Here is a 20,270-nt window from a genome sequence, read left to right on the forward strand (position 1 = left end):
AGCGCTGGGGGACACTGCGCTCCAAGAAAGTCGTCTGCTATCTGGCGCTGGAAGATGGACGAAAACCGGAGGCAGGCTTGCGACGATCGGCTATAATCGAGGGAGACTTTGATGTCAATTTGTTGCGAGCGTGAACGTGACTTAACCCGTTCAGGTGTTCAAGCGCCACGCTCGCTGATTTATCGATCAATTTATTAATAGGTCTTTGGAGCGGGTTCGATCATGAATATCGGATGAAGCAGCCAAGGGACTGTCGTCCGGGCAGGCTCGTAATTACGGTGATTAATACCACGAGATCAGGATGAATCGCCGATGGGGGGAGGTGTATTTTTGAAAAATGAAGGAGTCGCTTGTAGCCTTTCGCAAGGGGCGAGCGTGTAATTTGAGTGGCGTTCCTCGAGCAAGTCTGTCGCCTGGCGGTCGCCGGGATTTATTTAGGAACTTGTCCTCCTGTCTATGTGTGCGATTTTTAACAGGAAGATGGGCAGGAAGTTCCATAAGCGGTTTGAGTGGTCCGTTAATTACTCTCGTGATCGTTCCGTACCGAAGTCAGAATGAGATTTATTCGGTTGTTGATGGGTCCCGATACTTTCCTCGTATTTGTCCAATCTTTGTCAGAAATACTCGGTAGAGTCACTCAATTCGGATGCTTATTATATTAACGAGAGCTACAGCGTTGATGTTTGTCGATAAATCCCATTGATTTCGTTATACGCTGCTCGGTTTATCCGTGATTGCCAAGGTAATCGGATTTCGGATGGAAAGTTTGTCAAGTCTGTCAACATTGTCTTTCAATTCCCATGCACTATCGATCCCCGTGTAATTCAGAATAAGTAGATGAAAATCTATGATTGATGTTTTTGACTGATAGAGGGAATCAATTATTAATTTAATGGTTCTACTGGTGCTTAACTAAATAAGTTGCTATTTTTTCATTGCAGAAGGCCTCTTTCGCGTGGTCAGAGGGCGGCGACGACGGTGGTGGGGGTGGTGGAGGAGGAGGTGGAGGTGGGGGTGGGACTGGGGGCACCGGAACCGGAAGCACGGGCCCGACAGCCACTGGAGGCGGTGGACTGGCCCATTGGGTCAGCGTGATGGCGGAGCACATTCACAATCCTCATGCTGCGACGGGGGTAGGAGGTGTTCACCATCAGCAACAGTCAACCCCTCAACCACCCTACCCTTGGAACAACGGCCTCTCCAGCGAGGTAAGTGCTTTTTATTTATTTTTTAATTTCATTGCTTCACCGACACTTGCTGCTCCAAATAAGTAGTGCCTGCGCAATTTTCTGAATAATTTTTGCAAAAGTTCAACTCACGTTGATTTGACAAATTTAAACTGATCGATGTAAGCGTTTTGTGTACTCGGTCTCTTAATTATTTTAAGCTGTGCACGCTGAAAGGGAAATTAAAATTAAACAACGGGAATTGCGAGGCGGAAAGGCAAAGTTTCCGCGTCTCTGGTTTCACTTTCGACTTGAAATAACGCCACGACGCGGTAAAACGATTCGAGGATTAATCTTACGCGCGTATTACGAGTATTATATAGGAGATAGGGGAAAGGGATGGGGGAGCAGTTAATTGGCGACAAAGAGGCCGACATTTAAGCTTCTCGTCGCCGCGAAAGTTTTATGACGAAACACGCGGCCCGCTTTCCAACCGCTGCTTGATTTTATATTCGATGAACGTTGTAAAGTAACTTCTCACTCGAGTACCGAGACCGTAGTTAGGGGAAAATTTGTAACTGCAGGCTGGATGTCTGTAATCTTCTTCAATTCTTCCATGAACATTCCAGGAATAATTGATACTGCGCTAAATGAAATTGGGGGTATTGAGAAATGGTGGAATGTCGTCTTGGTGTACTTTACACGACGAAATCTCTCAAAGCAGGCAATTACTCTGATAAGAAATTCCTTCTTTTAAAAAAGAAATCTGAAAACTCACCTCATGGGTGTGTTTAAACATAAAATCCGAAGGGAAAGAACCTCGAACTTTAATTGACTTTAATTTCCATTATATTATTAATTATGGACATCATTAAGTGTATTAATACTTATCCACGATTCCTTGGCAACATCACAAAATTCGAAGCAAACTCACAATCGCACTGTGATGAAATAAAACGGTCCCCCAGAAGTCGTAAAAAAAATCTCACTCGAAGAAAACGGTCCTCCAACGGACGGAGGTGAAAAAAACGCATCAGGAAGCAAGAAACAACGGCTGTGGCATTAAAATCCCCCGGAAGAAGACGCGCGACGTCGCCGAGGCCTCAGAATCGCGCGAGAAAAAAAAGGTTCCCTGTTCCGTTTTTTTTTTCACGAGGAACGGGTTGTACCCGTGTTTCGATTTTGTTTTCCGCGCCCCTCTCGCTGTCTTCGAACAGAGAATCCTGCATAATTTCGTGCAGGCCGGTGGAGAGGATGGAAAAAAGGACACGTGAAGAGACAAAGAGGTCGATGGGACCCCGTGAACAGTGGAAAAATGAGGAGACGCGTGGAGGGATGCTGGAAAGGGTTGAAGACCGCTTTGCATACTCCTCGCTCCGCCCCGGGGTGGAAAAAAAAACAAATAGACGCAGGAAGCGCGAAAAAAATTTCAGGAACCGCGACCAAGGGGTGGGGGGTTGATTTGAATGCGCGCGTTTCTTTTCCACGGTGTAACGGCACCCTGAGGCTTTTTTTTTGAGAGAAGGAAGCGTCCTTCTTTCTTGACATTGGATGGATTTCTTGTGGGCCTCGTTTTTGAGTGAGTTTAGGGTGGTACTTGTTCGATTTTTGTTCTTTTTCTTAGCTTGGTGTATCTTTTGAGGATCTCACTACAGCTTCCACTTTCGTCATCACAGTGAATAATGACACAGTAATTCTTCTTTCATGCAACAGTAAATCTCCAAAAGATTTACATTCAGAGTGACTTATCCTCCATAGCAATTAAATTGGGAGCCGCTATATTAGCATCGTAATCACTTGTTGCAAATTTTACAAAGCCTTCCTGATCTCCTTGAGAACCATATCGCGACAATCGAGTAATCAAAGCTAACCCTCGATCTTCCCATTCTGGGAGCTAGTCGAGCAATGTGGCGCAGAGTCTCTTCCCTGCGACACGTTGCAAGGTGCTAGGAATACGCGCTCCTGAATTCGAATGACCGCTCATGGTGGCTGAAGGGGTGAGTCGGGGTAGCTAGCGGGACCTGCAGGCCCAGGACGCCTCGTTGGGTCTTGTGCTAGGATCAACTGGTTTTTTGTCTAGGCGCCCGCAGAAACGACGTGGGACTGTTTGAGAGGCCTCCTCAGGAAAAAACAAGGAGCCACGACAATGAGGGGACGATTTAAATAATCCGCGGCATGCAAATGCTCCCGAGATTCTCACGGGGCCCGCGGCCAGGGGTGGGGGGTTTATCGGGTCGGCAGAGAAAGGAGGAAGGACCCGAAGACAATCGGGCAATCTGCATACGACTCATACGGGTAGGCCGTGGATCCCTTCCGAGTGTTTCAGGGATGATAGACTGCATCGGGGAAGAATTTAATTGAGGGTTCGAGCCTCCGCACAGTGGTTCCAAAGTGCCTTTTTGTGGACAAAATTCCGTATCTCCGTCAATTCTCAACCGATTTTCGATTTTTTTTGCTCGTTTTGTCGGGGATTAAATTTGCTAAAATATCAAACTGTAGTTTTCCAAAATTTTCTTTAGGGATTAAAAAAAATCTGATTTTAGCAAAATTAATTCCCGACAAAACGAGCAAAAAAAATCAAAAATCGGTTGAGAATTGACGAAGATACGGAATTTTGTCCACAAAATGGTACTTCGGAACCACTGTGCTCCGCCGCGGTTCCTCTTGGCGAACGTTCGCTCCTCGTGCGCGGGGTGGCTTTGATGGCCTGGTTGCGTCGGAGAGAAAGAGAGGGGGAGGTAGCGCGGGGTGGTTCCTTGAGAAGAAGCTGAGTTGGTGCGGAAAAGTAGAAGTTTCGATGTAGGAAACTTCGTTTTCGTTGGGAACATTGTGGATGCTGGAAGGGTGGTTGCAGGTTGAAAGGGAAATGGCGAGTTCTTTTGTGGGAAAAGGGGTTGCATGATCTGGAGGTCTTACCGAGGAATGCGTGGAAGACTCGGACAGTTCAGATTATTGAATATTGCTCAGGGAATTGTATCAGTGCTGCTCGAAGTCCTCGAAGTTAACCCTTTTGTGTCTTATATCAGACGAGAGAGTAGGAAGGTAGCGCACAGGAGACACCAACTGGTCAAAATTCCGCTTCCCTATATAGTTCAAGGCCACCAGAAGCCCCGAACCCCGAGCTAGGGGGGGTTGAAACTTAGGAACCGGCTCGGTACCCCTGTAAACACGTTTTCGGATGTTGTAATCTGTCGCCGGTTTCGCCCAGCGGGTGGTCAACCCTTTTTCCATGCTTTTTTACGCCTGCCCGACCTTAATCCCTTAAAACGCTTAGAGCAGCTCTTTAGGGTAATTTTCTGAGAGAGAGAGAGGGAGAACAGTGAGGACGAAGGGGTGGCCTGGATTCACCCTGGAGGTGAAGATGCAAAACACCTTGGAAAACACCGCCCCGAAGCGACTAACTGGAATTCCATGCCGCGTGAGAGTCCTGCGAGCGCCTACCCCATGAAGATTATGCAAAGGAAGACTTTTCCACCCTTTGCTACTCCTTTCCTCTCCCTTTCTCTCTTCCCCCCCTCTCTCTCTCTCTTTCTCTCTCTCTCTCTCTCTCTCTCTCTCTCTGCCCGTTTGCCACGCCGCTGGGACAAAAATTAAAATAATGGCCCCTGCTGCCAATTTTTTTCTCTCTCCACTTCGCCTACCCCCTCCATTCAACCGCTTTCTCCGCTTGGATCCTTCGATCCGCCGCTTTTTTTTCCTTCCACGGCATTTTTTTCGTCGTCCGACCCGGGGATGCAAATCGCGCAACGGCATTTTTGTCTCTGCGCGACGTGAGACAAAAAATAATACGAGCACGCTGCACGCTGGGGGAGAGGGGGCTGTTCATTGTCTCGTTCACGGGGTCGCGTTCGTTACGGGGGTAAGCGAGAAGGCCGCGCAACCCCTTCTACGTCTCCCGTTCCTCGATCTGGATCGGCTAATGAATTTCCGCGTAACGTATCGCGGAACGGTGTAACGGGTTATGCTGGACTTTTTTCGACACTTTTTTTTCTTGTCCAACGCTGTGTTTAAGGGAGGCTGACGGTTGTGTCCCAGTTCTGCGCGCGTTCGTTTTTTTTTCATTAGGTTTTTTGCAGCTGACTTTCGTTGGCCAGGTTTTGTCAGGGGGCTCTGATTATTAGGTATACATGACGTTCTTTTTTTTCTGCAGGCAGGATAGTTTCGATAGGGGTGTCGCGGGAATTGAATGACTCGTTTAATTTATCGGAGATTGGTTGATTGAGCCGGAAGGGTGGTAGATCGCGGGCTGGTGGGAATTTTCAGGAGGATTCTTTTGTCTTTTTGTTGCGATGCTATGTCACAGTGTGGATGCAAATGCACTTTGCTTTCTTTCGTTCTGATATCTCTGAAGCTTTCTATTTCACAAGCATCGTTATCCTGAATTTCCAATACAAAACAATCCCTTAAATTTTTTAATATCAATTTTCAAAAAATGGAAATGTAAGGAGTCTTCAAATAATTAGAGAAGAGACTCTCCACCCCCTTCTCCGACGCCCCATGGCATCATTCAACGCCCGCAACCCTGGATACTCAACAATTCGACGCATGTTCGCCAAGAAACAAGAAAAAGCAATTCGAGTCACTGCAACCCAGAATCGTTTCTTTATAACCGACGACTCGCCCCGTTAGAAAGTCTCCTAGAATTGGAGGGTTGAAAGTAATCACGCGAATCGATGTTAGTCGGGGTGGAAATGCAGGCTGCAGCGTTTTGCATGTCTGCGCGAGCCGGAGACAAAAAGAAAGGGAAGAAGAAGAAACTAAAGGGGAAATCACCGAGAAAACGTTCCGCCTCGACGGCCGCGTCGCCGACGAAGAGGATCGGAGGACGAAAACGCGGGAAAAAGGGCCATAACTCTGTCCCGGGCCCAAATGTTGTGACACCGTCGCCAGAAAGGGGGGTTGCTGGCTGCATGTTGTCCATTGTCTCTGTTTCAACCCCCTATCGTCGTGCTGCTGTCTGCGGGGGGTTGCTTCCCTGTGGGGCCTCGTAATAGAGAAATTGTAAAGTGTGAAATTTACTATGAGAAATGGCCGTTTATGGGCGGTGAAACTTCAGTGAACAGGCAGCTGGTTGATTTTGATGGAAATCCTTGAAGGGCTTGATTACATATAGAAAAGAAGATTGCTGCACCTCAAGCACCCCCTCTTTCACTGCTTCACCTACAATGGACAAGAGAAAATGATCTGCAATCTGAGAAACCATCAAGACCACCCTAGAAATACTATTCAAAGAGCTCCCAAAAGAACCTCTGACCTCGAAGCGTCCATCGTGCTCCTACACTTCACCCCTGAAAGTCACCACAAACCTCAAACCGGAAGAGTACCTCTACCTTCCACCTCGATTTAAATAATTTTCGTCATCAAAAAACGGACCAAAGCTTCCCTAAAGATCCATTTAATCTCGACCCCCTTAGAAACACCCCATCCGACAACCGTTAGCCCTGAAGACGTGACCAAGAATCCCATGCAAGAAGCACCGTTAGACAGCTAAGAAAAAAGGAAGGAGAGGATGCAAAAAAATGTTAGCACCTATGAAAGACGTGGCTGGAACGTTTCTTCCGGAGATTACACGTCCTGGATCGTTCTCTCTCAGGAGGAAGAGGTAAAAAAATACCGCCGGTGTAAGGGTTGCTCGGCGAGAGGGGTGCGTATGCAGATCGTCGTGAAAGTGGAGTACAAAGGGCCCATAGTCTCACGGTATTGTGGCCCAGGTAAGATAAAGGTGGCCCTCGGGGCGTCCCCCGAACACCACACGCTCCTCCTGATGTCTCTTTAATTTTTATTAATGACGCGGAATTTGAATTTCTGCATCGGTGATATGGGAACTCGGCGTTCCACCTCGTACGTGACTCTGACGAATTCTCGTGGCCTCCTGGCATCCCCGTGATCGATGGATCATAATCATCCCGTCCAAGGGATGGCTGACGGTGTCTTCGGTGTATCGAAGGAATACATGCTGCTGAGGGGAGGAAATTTTTGTTACGGAAAAGGGTGTTTGAATAATTCGATTGGAGGTTGCGGGAGATGGTGCAACTATGGATGTTTCTGCGAGTAATGACTAGTCGAGTTTAAGGAATTGTTTAAGGTAAAATTGAATTTTGGAATTGTTAGTGCTGGGTGCAGGGGAGAACCCAGTATCGAATTTCGGAAGGTGGGAAGCTAGGTAAATTTAATATTGGAGTTAGTCGAGTGGAGTGTTGAAGGAGTAGGTAGTGGATTTAGAGAATAGGGTGATGGAATATAAATAGATGGCACGAAGAATTGCCAAATTCATCCTCACAGCTCTGAAGTTAAATAATTCGCGCTTGGTATTCGATTAAGGAGATTTGGAGATGGAGAATTTGCCACAAGAAACTGACGATCCGCGAGATATGGCACAGAAATTGGAATGCCAGTGCTATCTACGCAGTTTAATCATTTCCATGCGTACAGAATCTATTCCCCAGTGCACCGAAATGATTTACTCGTACTCCCGAGTAGCCGTGACTAAGAGACGAGGAGAGATTCTAATTAATGCATTCCGTGTTGTCAGCTCGTTAAAGTGGCGCGTAGAAACGCGGTGAGTGTCGTGGACGAAACAGTAGATTCAGTGTTTTAGACGGCCACGTGTTTTTTAATGACGAGTAGCAGACGCCGTGGCGTTTCGTCGGCTGGATCGAGAAGGGGCCAGTGTCTCCCACATTTTTTCTTGAACAAGGCCCCTTAGAACCGGGAGAAACGTTCCGAAGAAAAAAATCCGTTCGATTCGTCGCCGGAGCGACCTTCATTCCGCTCTCATCCAACCACAATAATTCCATCGAAATGAAAATCAATTCTTTATCTCGTACCATACAAGTCCGATCGCCCTTGCTAATAAAAATCATCCGGAGCATTGCTTAAATAAAAAAAAAAACACCCTCAGAACCTGAATTAAAGTGGGAAAGATAATCCAAGTAATGATAGTGGTTATACGAACAGAATCGTTGGAAAATTCGAGGGAAAGCGGCGCGATGAAACTTTGAGCCACTTCCGTGAGTCACAGTGGAGACTCGAGGAAGTTCCAGCGAGCGTTTCGGGAAGTTCTGGCGAAGGAAAATCCCGAAAGTTGGACCAGTAAAAGGAATTTCCACTGCGCCCTTCTTTTTTCTCTCCTGGAATCGATGTTCCAAGCGTCTCTTTTTTCGTCCTTTCGGCTGTTCGAATTCTTGCACGGGGCAAGGGGGGAGGAGGAAAATTGTAAATATTGAAATCGATGTTTGAACGAGAGGTCCATAGAGGAGGGAACGATAAAGGAAGAAAATTGGAACGAAGTGGGGTTCCAGGGAATACCTGAACTGCAGCTCTGAAAATGGATTTTCAAGTTTCCATGGCAGTGAAAATCCGGCGTCGTTGGAGTTTGATTTCTGTGATCACGAAAAAACGTTTCTCAAGGAATTTGAGAAGCACTTGTGAAATTTCAAGGTAGACTTGGGAAGGGAATGGAAAAAAATCAGCAACACCTCCTTTGACTCTGTCATCCATTCATTTTATTCGTTTCGAATTCAGCCCGCGAAAGAGGAACGAGAGGAAAAAGATGGAAACGCGTTAAAATCAATATTTAACTTCGCGTATGTAGAAAGAAGGCCAGAGGTACTTCAATTGCACCCAGCTCCGAGCCAGCATCCAAAATATCGAAACCCCCGAGCGGGAAACTCAATTTTGCAAGCAAACTTCAGGTTGGAGAAGCTCGTTGGCATCAGTGGTTCCCAACGTTCTCACGACTTCTTTCTAATAAAACGACATGGGTAGTCCACGCTTCGGAATACAGGGGAAAAAAAGAGGAAAAATTCATCCAGGAAGAAAGAAGATTAATTACCAACCTCTGTGGATTCAGGGAAAGGATCAATTCTTGTTTATTAAAGAAGTAACTCAGTATATCAAAAACACGGTCAAGTCACCCCTCGTCAAGCACCACCCTAACTTCCTTTCCGCACATAAAACCGACGTAAAAGTTGGCGGAACAAAAATCAGCCGCGAGAGAAGTCACCCAGGGGGAAAGAAAATAATCGACGCCATCTTCGCGAATTTTCCTCGCTTTCCACGTGCTGTGCCGTTCGCTCGTTCGTCGTTTAATGAAAAACAAAGACGAGGAGGCAAGGACAGGGGCCGACGGGCGTGCAGGGAGGTGGAACAGAAGGTGGAAGGCGGAAAAAGGGCGAAAAAAAGGAGATGCCTGTGGAAATATCGGAATCGATATTTGACCCCCCCGGGCGGGGACGGGGAAAGACGGGAAATGGAAGGAAACTCGACCAGGCGCCGGACCAGCCTTTGAAGAGCCCGTAGCTACCAATGTTGCCGCCATCTTTCCGATATTTGATGGATCTCGGGAGAGAAAGAGGACGGCTTCTTCCATCTGTCGCGCGATATTGAAGATCGTCAAAGGGGCGGGGAGGGTGGCAGAGAGTAAAGGGGCAACGGAGTATCCCCGGGATATTTACATGATTAAATATTCGAGGAAGAAACAGTTGAGGGACGCTGCGACGTTTAAACAGGGGCTACTTTACGGCTCGGTGGATTGAAATTGTGAGAGACAGCTGTGACAATTGGCTTCATCCTTTTTTGGGGGGCGAATAGTGGGATCGGTGGGGTGAGGAGTTTGTCTTGGCTTCTGAAAGTTGGAGCGATAGATTAATGGGTTGAATTTAGGGGATAGTGGTGTTTAATTTGGGAGGAGTTACCACGGGACTGGAGATTCAGTTGTAGGAAATGAGATGATGGTGGTGTTGAATTTAGGATACTGCTAAGGTGCAGGTTTCGAGGAATTGGGGACTTGTGGGCTTGGAAGAAAACGAATTTGAATGCTGGGTAGAATATCCTGCGCCGAAGAGTCAGAGACTTCTAAATGGAGTATCCTTCCTCCGTCTATTCTGCTGTATCGAATATTGGATCGCGACATTTCCACCCCTTCGCCTGTACACTTCCCGACCAATCAGCCGATGCCGAAACGGCGCTTTTTAAACTAACAACGTCGCCAGGTTTAATCACGGACGTCTCCTAGAACCTGTCGATCAGGCTTCTTAATTTAATTTAAGGGTATATTTTTGTGTATTGAAGCGAAAGAATGGTAAATGATGATGGAAGGCTGGAAATTGAAGGTAAAGCGTCGCGAGTCGATGGTGCCATTAGAGATGCGCCGGCTTAATGGATCGAATTGTACCTGCAGTTATAAAGAAATAGTTGGAGGCACTCTGTCCTCGATCGTGCCGCAGAATTCTTCGCGTGAAACACGCGAATCACGTCATAAAATTCCACGTCGACGCTTCAGATAAAATTACGTTTTCCCTGGGTGTCGTCGCGGGCTGGATGCCCTCGTCGGCGGGAAAAAGAGAACCAGTCGGAGGTGGGCGAGAGAAAAGAAGAAAACGTCGAGGCCAAAAAGACGAGGCCACCGACGACTGACGAAGATCGATATCTCGAAAAAAGAGTGCCGTTAAAAAACGAGGAGGCTGCAATTTAGCGGCAGAATGAACCTCGAAGGGTCATAGTTTCCCCATGCCGGACTTTATGGATCGAGCTTGCGGGGAGGTGGAAAGGAGAAGCCAGGGAAAATCGCGAAAAGGAAAAACGACGGGGGTAGACGAGCGTCCGGGGCATTAGCATAACCGATCTGGCGATGGGGAGGGTCGAAACGTTGCAAAATGCATTAAAACGAAGGTGGGAGAAAGGAGGGTTAGAATTTAGAGAGGAGAACGTTCTAACGAGAAGATCGCGTTTCTTAGGGAGAGATGCAATTTGGAAACGTCGGGTAGGCAGAGAGAAAGATTTTCGATTTCACAGCGTGAACGACGGTTCGGGCCGATTTCTCTCGAGCCGGGGGATATTTTTATAAAATTATTCGAGGCCCAGGGCGGCCTCTGTCTCGCTGCTAGTTTGATGAAAACAGGCGAAAGGGAGGAAAAGGGCGGCACTCGCGGAAACAGGGTGAAAAGGGGGGAAGGTGAGAGAGTGGAGAAAAAGAAAAACCGTCCACGAGATCGATATTGAGCCCCCTCTTCCCTCTCTCGCCCTCTGGGTGGAAAAAAGAAGAGCCGGGAAGGACGAGGGTACAGAGAGGAAGGAACCGAAAGAGAGGGACGGAGGAGCGACACTGGCTCGCGATAAAAGGCAAGATTTTCAATATTGTCGCGGAAATATCCACGGACACGGTTCAAAGCCGTCGACTTCGACGAGCCGCGGCTGTAATTCGACTCGCCTCTGCGTCCCTTAGCCTTCGATTCTCATGCCTCCCAAGATAGATCCAGGGATGAAACCCTCGTGAGATGTGATAGTTAGGCTCCCTAAGCCCCGTCGAATTTGGAATCGAACAGCAACGAAAGAATTGTCGTCAAACAAAGATCCAGCGAAGGGAATGAAATGAAAGTTGGAAAGAAAGCTACCTCATAGACGCACAATCCATTTCGCTGGACCGCGAAAGGCGAGATGAACGGCGAATAAAGGTGGATTCGCGAAGGAAAATTCGTGGCGCGTTGCCTACCCTTGGTGGTGACCGATGAGCTCGCCCCCCGCCACGCTAGATCGAGAAATATAACTTCTTCCGGGGGGGGGTGGGTTGGCGCGGGGAAGAGAGAGAAAAAAAGGACTCGTGGAAATGACGCTCGCACGGACGTCGAAAAAAAGGAGGACGAGGAAATATCAGGATCGATATTCGACCCGGAAAAAGGAGCAGCGCTGCCCGAGGAGTTGGGTGGACGTGGAGGGGATGGCGGGAGCCAAAGGGGGCGGAAGAGAAAAGTGAGAAAAAGGAAGCGTGTGCACTCAGAGAACCTGGGGCTGCACTTTGAAGGAACGTACAATGGCGAAGCGTTCTCTTTCCTAATGTTTACAGGAACGTCTGCGACTAGAATCGCAGAATCGTCCCTTTCTCGATGATAATAAACCACCGCCACCGTACCACCCGCAACCTTTTCTGCATCGAGTATTCGATCGTGTTCATGCGACTTGATGATTTCGCGATAGATTTTCACGTCCCGTTTCGTAAACTTGGAGGTATAAAAAATTACAAGTTCCTTGGTTGTATTCGAAAGTTGGGGTTCGCGTGACCACCGTCGCGAATGGCAATAGGATCGTGTTGTGGGTAAATAAAAGAAGGGCTGCATTATCGAGAGCGATGTTTAATTAACGAGGGAAGCATCCACTGTGGCGCCCAAGTAAATTGTGTTCACCGATCCTCGGGCACGTTTCTTCTTCATCGAGTATTTTCAATATCGCATACGCGTGTATTGTTTTCTTAATAACGAAGGACTTTTCTATCTCCGTGTTCCTTTTTTGTCTGTGCCTCTCGCTGAACGATAATCGTTTGAAGTTATTACACGTTATTATCGGCGTCCCTTCGAAGGGGTAGTTTTCCCGCGAGGCGGAAAGTTACGTCCGCCTGGCTCCCTCGGTGATCGCGAGCCCTCTAATATCGATTCTATGGTCCTCGATCGATCACACGTTTACGAGCCACCTTTCTGATGGAAATCAGTCGGCGACGATTTGCAAAAGAGCCGCCCTTTCTCTCGAGGCAGATCGATCGGTCGGTCGCTCCTTAATTTCCCTCGGAAAAGATGAGCGATCACGGTGCCTCGAGGACAACCGTGATCAATGGTTATTAATCTTCCTTGATCTCTCACTTCTCCGGGCCTGGTTAAGTGTTCCAAATATTCTGACATCCGTGTCGAGAGATTTATCGCCGAGTTGCCACTGGCAGAAGGAAAGGGGAACACTGAATCAGACGGATCAAGGGGATCTAGGAAGCTGCGCAGTCTTCTTATCGACTTAAGTCTTGGATTTGTTATCCCATTACGCTGTTAATTCGCGAAGCTTAAAAAAAAGAATATTTATTTATTCAAAAGGTGCGGTACGAAATTTTCCATAAAAAATCGAGCACCTGTTCCACCCCCAAAGTATCTAACACAGAGACTTCCGCGTGCTCCGCTCAGAAGTTACACCATCCTGCACTTGTTTCCCTTTCCTCGAGTGCTCGTTCAGTGCCGAAATTAGTGTTGGCTAAAATCGTGATTTGTGAATCACGAGTGATCCGTTCACGTTCATTCCCAATCACGGTGATTTTTCACAGTGATCCGTGATTTTCGTGATCGCTTCTGATTGGTGCAGGCAGAACAGTGATTTGCGATTTTTGTGAGCTGATTGGTGGAAAGCATAACTGCTCTTTGCACGCGCCACATAACCCCAATTTCTAATTTCTCTTGAAACATTCTCAAGTCCTCACTGTGCTTATAGAATCTCAGTTGTATATTTTGAACCAATGTAATCGTTCTTGATCTATTTAAATTAACGAATATTTCTTCACTTTAGTTAAAAAGTATAATGTACATGTGAATACTTTAGCCAATCAAATCAGTGCGTGCACACATTGACTATTTATAAATGTATATACTAAGTATATATTCGCTGAATTAGCACGCATTGGCTGTAACACAAGCTATATTGAAGTATTTTATAAAAAATAATTCAATCAAGATCAAGAATTACGATCACAGTAAACAATTCACTCAAGTTAAAAAAATCACGATCACGGCCGTGATTTAACTTCATTCACGACCGTGATCGTGATTCTGCGATCACTGTGATAAATCACTGTTAGTGATTTTGCACTCCATCCCTAGCCGAAATCTCTCGGCGGCGAAATTTACACACCAGGAGAAGCGTATTTACATGCAGTATAACGAGCCATTATACCAGAGGAGGGGGACATGTGAGCGTCGGTGAGGGGCTTTCGAGGAAGGCCGTGGTGGCCACTCGAGAACGTCGATGGCCCCCGTATCGCAAAGACGTCATCGCGAGCATTAGAAGGCTCGAGTCGGCGTGTCGCGTTCTCGAACAACGGTGCGATCCTCTCGAGGGCCCTCTCCGAGGGCCCAGCCTCTCTGGGAGAATTTCACGAAACAACAGGCCCTCTGTGCCTCTTCCATTCCCCTGCTTCGAATTCGGAGAGGGAGGGACAGTTTCGTTGCTCATTTCCTGGGTCGAAACTTGGTGAAATGAATTCTGAAGTCTTTGCGATGACCGGAGGGTTCGGAAGTCGGTTTGGAGCAATTGCTAGATTTAATTCTTGAAGGGTTGATGTATTAATTAGAGTGGTAGTAAGGAGAATGTTTGAGGGGTTGAAGAATAATAGTATTAATTTTGTAAAATTTATTGTACTATTTATTGAGTGGTGGTTTTTAGGTTTCCTACTGGAGTTCGATATATATAACTTCCCCACTTTTAAAATTTTACTATAGAGCCACCGTGGCGTTCCTAGTTGCAACCGCATTCCTCTTTCGAGGGGTGTCTTCGTTACTTCCCCGTTACCAGGTGCTTGTCAGTGTCAAGTGCTTCTTCCTGGTCAGGAAGAGTCCTCTTCAGTGTCCTCTCGATAGCGTAAATTAGGGAGAGCAACCTCCCCAGAACCTCGAAGTTTCAGGGTGGATTCGAAGCTACCCCAACGAGTCGCCAATCCTCGACTCCTCTCGATCTTCTCAACAGAAATCGATCTTCTCCTCGGTATAAAGCATCTTCCTCCCGCAGCAGACACCCTTTCGAACTCCAAAGAAACAGCAAAATGATCCATCCCCTATAAACATCAACCCCCTGTAAATTATAACCACAATTATCCGAGAAACGGGCAAGGCCGATAGAGTAATTCCAGTTAGAAAGCTATTTCTCCTAGCGACTCGTATTTCCTTGTCACGTTCCCCAGCAGGGGATGAAGTCCGCGGGGGATGAGAATCTCGCGGACGATTCCACGTTTTACGTTCCCCAGCCCACTGGCCCCTTCTTCGGGGACGCATCGGTTCGTCTGGATGCACGGTAACCCAGCCAGCGATAGCGGGGAATAAAAGCCGACGACGGAGGGCGAGGGTTGCGGAGCCACCCCCTTTCGAACAGGTCTCGCGGTGAAACAGCCCCTTAAAACGGTTTTACTGCCGTGCACGGGGCGCAACGACGTCTAGACGGCAGGGCCGTAAAGTTTGACCTACTCACCCCCGACCACGGGCGGAAGAGGGATGTCAGACAACCCCCTGCCGCCCCTGCAGACTCTGGGTAGCTCGGCGTCCCTTAACCTGCACGTCATGGACCTTGAAAACTGGGCCAAAGGGTTCCAAGGATTCCCTCCTCTCTCGCGTCGAGCTTCAAACGAAGTGGAGGGGTTGGCGCTGCCGGCGGATTCCTCTGTGGGGTGGCTCGACCCTTGAGGAAGCCCTTTGATCGTCGAAGGATGAGCTCCGTGAGGGTGGATTCTGCGTTTCCGTGGCTCCATTCAGGGTGTTACATGGGTTTGCTGGAAATCGAATGAATTCCATGGGGGGTGGGTTAGGGGTGATTGACTTGGGAGCTTGTGAATGAAAGGGTGGCTTGAATGATTGACTTCTATTTTACTGGAGTTGCGTAAGTGCAATTTAATTTGTCAGTTTTTAGTTTTAGAATTATGTGCCTTTTGGGCGATGCTTGTTCAGCTTCTACGTATTCGCGTGAATATTCAGAGAATGTAGGGCCCGCTGTATATTTGTCGAAGATTTTTAATATCCTGTCGGCGATTAAACGAGAGCATAACAAAAATTTCTTCCCCATATTTACCCTTTCCCCGAAGTTACGGCGGAATAATATTTACAACAGCGTTCTGTATACATTCCGTGTTATTTTTATCGTTTTTCCACTTTGTCAACGCAGATTTTCCCGATCAAGTTTGAACGAAACGAATGTTTTTAAACGAGTATCCTTTGGGTAAAAGAGAAGGGAAAAACTTACAATATTCTGCAATATATGGCACCATATTTTGATCGAAATATAAATATTGATTTCATATTTCCAAAACAAAGAGATACTTCTATCATCGTGCCCATCAATCTCCATTTTAAAAAAAAATGAGAGACACAATTCGATTAAAATGATTCTTCTGAAAATCGATTGATAGAGTTGTCAGTAACAGTGGGATTACAGGGATGAGCTCGAAGTAAGCCATAATCTTCTCTGAATCAGCGCATCTCGGACCTTGAAAACTGGAGCAAAAGGCTGCTTTCACCCTTTGCCTGTTTGCCGGAGGGTCGTAACGTCGTAGGGGTGTTCGACCCTTCAAGGAATTCCGCTTCGAGGCAGCAGTATCTTTATCGGAAAAGTGGATTACGGAGAGGACCTTAAGCCCACTCCTTTCCTCGTCAACTTCTCCGCGGTCGTTATTAAAAATACTTCACCCTTTATAAACTTTTCACGGCAAAAGCAGCACGACGCGATAACTATAGGTTTATGGTTCGAAAAAAAAATAATTCGCGACTTATTTGGGGGGTTGGTACTTAAAAAATCCATCAATTTTTTAATTCTAATAACCTCGCGAAAATAAATTATGCCATTTGTTTGTTCAAACATTTTATTTAATCACTTCGTCATTACATTTCTCAAGTATTAGAATTTCTATTCCATTTCTTGCTCTCCTTTAAACTGTTTCCACTTTTGTTTACACTTCGTAGTATCCTCGAATCATGAATGAACCTCACTACGCCCATTCGTACCGAAACGCATCCATAATCTTCCGTAGAAGTTTCGCTAGATTAAACTTCCATCAGTGAAAGCAGTGACTTCGCACATCCGTGTAAAGCAGGCTCAGATTATAATTGCAAAACTGCTGCAAATAGCATTCACTTTCAGCAAGAAACCACGTCGTATTCTCATTATGAATGAACTCTTCTACGTTAATTATTTCCCCTTGAAAATTACATCACTGGCAGATCCAATGACCTTACATCTCCATCTAAAATGAAACCAAACACACCCTACATAAATTTCCATAAACAACTGCCCACCCCCGGTATCCTTTACGAATAAAAAATGAAAACTACCCCGCTGTTCCAATATCTCCAAAGCGAGCGCCTGCGATAGTGTCCCCTACTTTACGCCATGTTCGAAAGGAGATAGAGTGAGGGAAAATGAGGTAAATCGCAGTAAAATAGAGCGAAGTGGGTCAGAAACACCCCCTGACGCTCGAGGAGCGAGCGATTTCCCGCTCGCGGAGGGAAACTCGTCGTTGAATGAATCCTTCGCAGTTCCTTAACCGACCAGCATTGACCTTCGAAACTGGGCTAAGGGGTCTCCTTTCCCTACTACATTTCGCGGAGGGTCGTAACATCGAAAGGGTGGCTCCGACCCTTGAAGGAATTTCACTCGAGACGTCTCGGGATATTTCTATCGGATTACGATTTTAAAGGGAATCTCCGCGGATACTCATGCGCCGGCCTCGCCGACCGCGCGCGCTCTTCCTTTGATCCTGTCGTTTCGAACATGCTCGCCATTAACCACCGCACACCCTTTACCTTGTCGCGCTCACAGAAGCCGAAATTATGACTGGCGAGTGTTTCAGTCGGCGGACGCGCGCTTTCAAACACTGCGCTGCTGGGAAAAGTTCCTCTGGGGGGATGGAACAAAAACACAGGGAACGTATCCGTTTGTTACGTTACATTCTTTTGTCGGAGCCAGATAGCGAAATGTAATTCCGACATTGTGAATTGTACCTCATCAGACATGAAAAAATTCTGTTTTATTGAGATGGAATAGCTGGTTTGAGGAACTCGAGAGGAGCCTCGTTTCGAATGCATCGGTGCGTCCGGAGTTACGGCCGATTTTCCCAGCGGCAATGGAAATGACAATTGCAACGCGAATGGAAGTAATTGATTAAAATTTTAGGGCATTCTTCGGTGCGTCACCGGTGGGGAGATATTCGAGTCGGTAGATCGAAGGGACATTTCTCTGTTGATTTACTGTCTCCCGTTGTCATTCCTCCGCGAGCGGTTGTTTCTCGTATCTGGGGCAAAGGGTTGAATGGCCGTGGCCGGCGAAGGGGTGGCCAACCCTTCAGGAATTTCATTTCAATGCGTCTTCCTCGATTCCTTTTTTGGCCGCGTTTCCATTGAAGGCGGTATCGGGCTCCGTTGCAAAATCGATCCCCCATATTTCTCTCTCGCTCGTTCTCCACCCCGTTCGAAAACGAGAATTTCATTTCACCCCGAGGTCTGAGGAACATCCCCCGTTCCCTGGAAATATTGAAACGCGCCGGGGGATTTTTAATTGCTAGCCGATACTCGGAGGGATTAATCCAGCAAGGGGAACGGGAAGAAAATATTACTCGTAGAAAAGATCCTTACGAACCCCCGAAAAAGAATCGGAAAACACTGAAATTTCACTTGGAATATTAAGAGATTCGCGTGAGAACGAACTGTGCCGCGTTCCTTTTTTCTTGCGTGGCTTTAAATTTTCGCGATTTACCGAGGCGGTTTCTGACAAACTAATCGCGTCACAGCTCTCCCTTACCAAACCCACCCCCTCTGTCGCGAACGACGTTAATGAAACCACTGACGCGCGGCGATATTTTGAGAAACAGTAATTAGAAGACTGTGCTTTCGAAGACACGATTTTTTCCGCGCGCGTTTCGACCGACGATTTTAATAATCTCTCTCTAAATTAATTATGAGACGGCCACGGCGCTCTCGACGGCATTCGCTGTAACGAGCGTCGTGGTGGTGGAAAATAGAGCCTAAAAGGGCTGCACGGGGGCGAGGGGAGCTCGACAACTTTCGCCCTTGAGATTACACAGGCCGGAAAACTCGGTCAAACAGAAAGTCCGACCTAAAGGGAAGTCACGTGGCCCTTTTTCAAAAGCACGAGTGTGTGCCCACGGGTCGCGGGATTTCCGAGAGAGTTTTGAAGTGTCCATGGACCTTTTAGCGTTAATTGCGAGCTCTCCTTCTCTCCCCCCCGTTTCCTTTTTCCGCGATATTTTTTTCATCCCCCTTTGCGCGAACGCGTGCCCAGATGTAAACGAAAATACGCCCTTAGCAGTTTTTCCGCGTGCACTCGACGCGCGGATTTTCATCCGTCGCCCTCGAAAAATTTAAACGAGCCACGGATCCCCTTTGAACGGCCCCGTAATTACTACGGTTTAACCGTGATTCTGATCATAAATCTAAGATCCTGCGCAGAGGGGGAGGGTTGCCAACGGTGGAAAAAAATAGGGCTGGTTCAGCAGCCACGAGCCGTTTAATTGCGCGAATTACGTTTCACCTCGCTCCCCGTGCCTCCTGGATCTTGGGAATTTAGGTCCACAACGCTCGACGCCACTTATTACACGCGCCCTCGCTTGCTTTTGCCCTTTTTCCTGGCTCCCTTTCGCGCAACGCGTCGAATTAGCGCGAACTACATTCGCCACGCGGAAATCACTGTCGAAGGTTTTAGTTTTGGGGCTTGGGACCGTGTAGCTGACACAGGCAGTGTGTTATCTTGCACAATCGCACGTATATCGTTGTGTTGCCGTGTAGCTGATAGAATATTCTCAGGCTCGCGACAAATACTCTTTCTAGTCAGAAAACCCCACCTATTTATAATATATTGATCTTCATTAAATTATTTAACTATGTTCCACCATCTCGACTATCTTCAGCTTTTTATATATAATAACTCGATAATAGAGCATTATTCTTATTTTTTTTGGAGGTGGTCACTCAAAGGGTTGTTTCCATAAACCACCCCCAAAAAATAATTTTTTTTCTACCCTTAATAATTGATTTATAATTTTTAGAAAAATATATGAAGTGCAGTTAGTATGTAGCTATTTTTCGTTTTTTTTTTTCATTTAAATATCTTAAGTAGTAACCGAGAAAAAAAATAATAACGTTAAGTGCGTTTACCCCCGTATTATCCTTAAACACGGGGGTAGCGATCTAAAACTTTACATAATGGTGTTTCACGCCAGGAGCATTGTTTAAAAAAGAACAACTCCAAGAATCGGCATGATTGCCGTTTGCCCATGCTTACCCTGCTAGACACTTTGAAGCATCCCAACTAGAATAACGCACAGTGTCACCAGTAGAGGCACGGTGATACAGAGATCCCATCGGAATGCCAACACTTGGATGGCGGAGACGCCAGCAGACCCGTCCATCGTTCGAAATCCCCTAAAATCGAGGGGCTGGCGGGCGAATGGGAGGCAGCCCAAACAAAACGTTCATTTATATCACTTGCAGCCGGGCAAACGCGCTTCGGCTCCTATAAAAGTGCTGGAACGGAACTGGAGCGGTGTCTCAAAGGGAAACACATGGTTCCACTCGTCTGTCTCTC

General features: G+C 47.0%; 1 protein-coding gene across 2 annotated transcripts in view; it reads left to right on the forward strand.

The window, feature by feature from the left end:
- The window catches only part of LOC143375414 (zinc finger protein rotund), a 173,844-nt gene that overhangs the window by 61,687 nt on the left and 91,887 nt on the right, over positions 1-20,270 (forward strand). For both annotated transcript variants that reach the window (XM_076824470.1, XM_076824471.1), the window contains exon 2: positions 942-1,208. In XM_076824470.1, the coding sequence (XP_076680585.1) occupies positions 942-1,208 (267 nt within the window). The remainder of the gene's footprint in view (positions 1-941; positions 1,209-20,270) is intronic.

Source organism: Andrena cerasifolii, chromosome 12 (assembly GCF_050908995.1).
Source record: "Andrena cerasifolii isolate SP2316 chromosome 12, iyAndCera1_principal, whole genome shotgun sequence".
In the NCBI taxonomy this organism is placed as follows: Eukaryota; Metazoa; Arthropoda; class Insecta; order Hymenoptera; family Andrenidae; genus Andrena; species Andrena cerasifolii.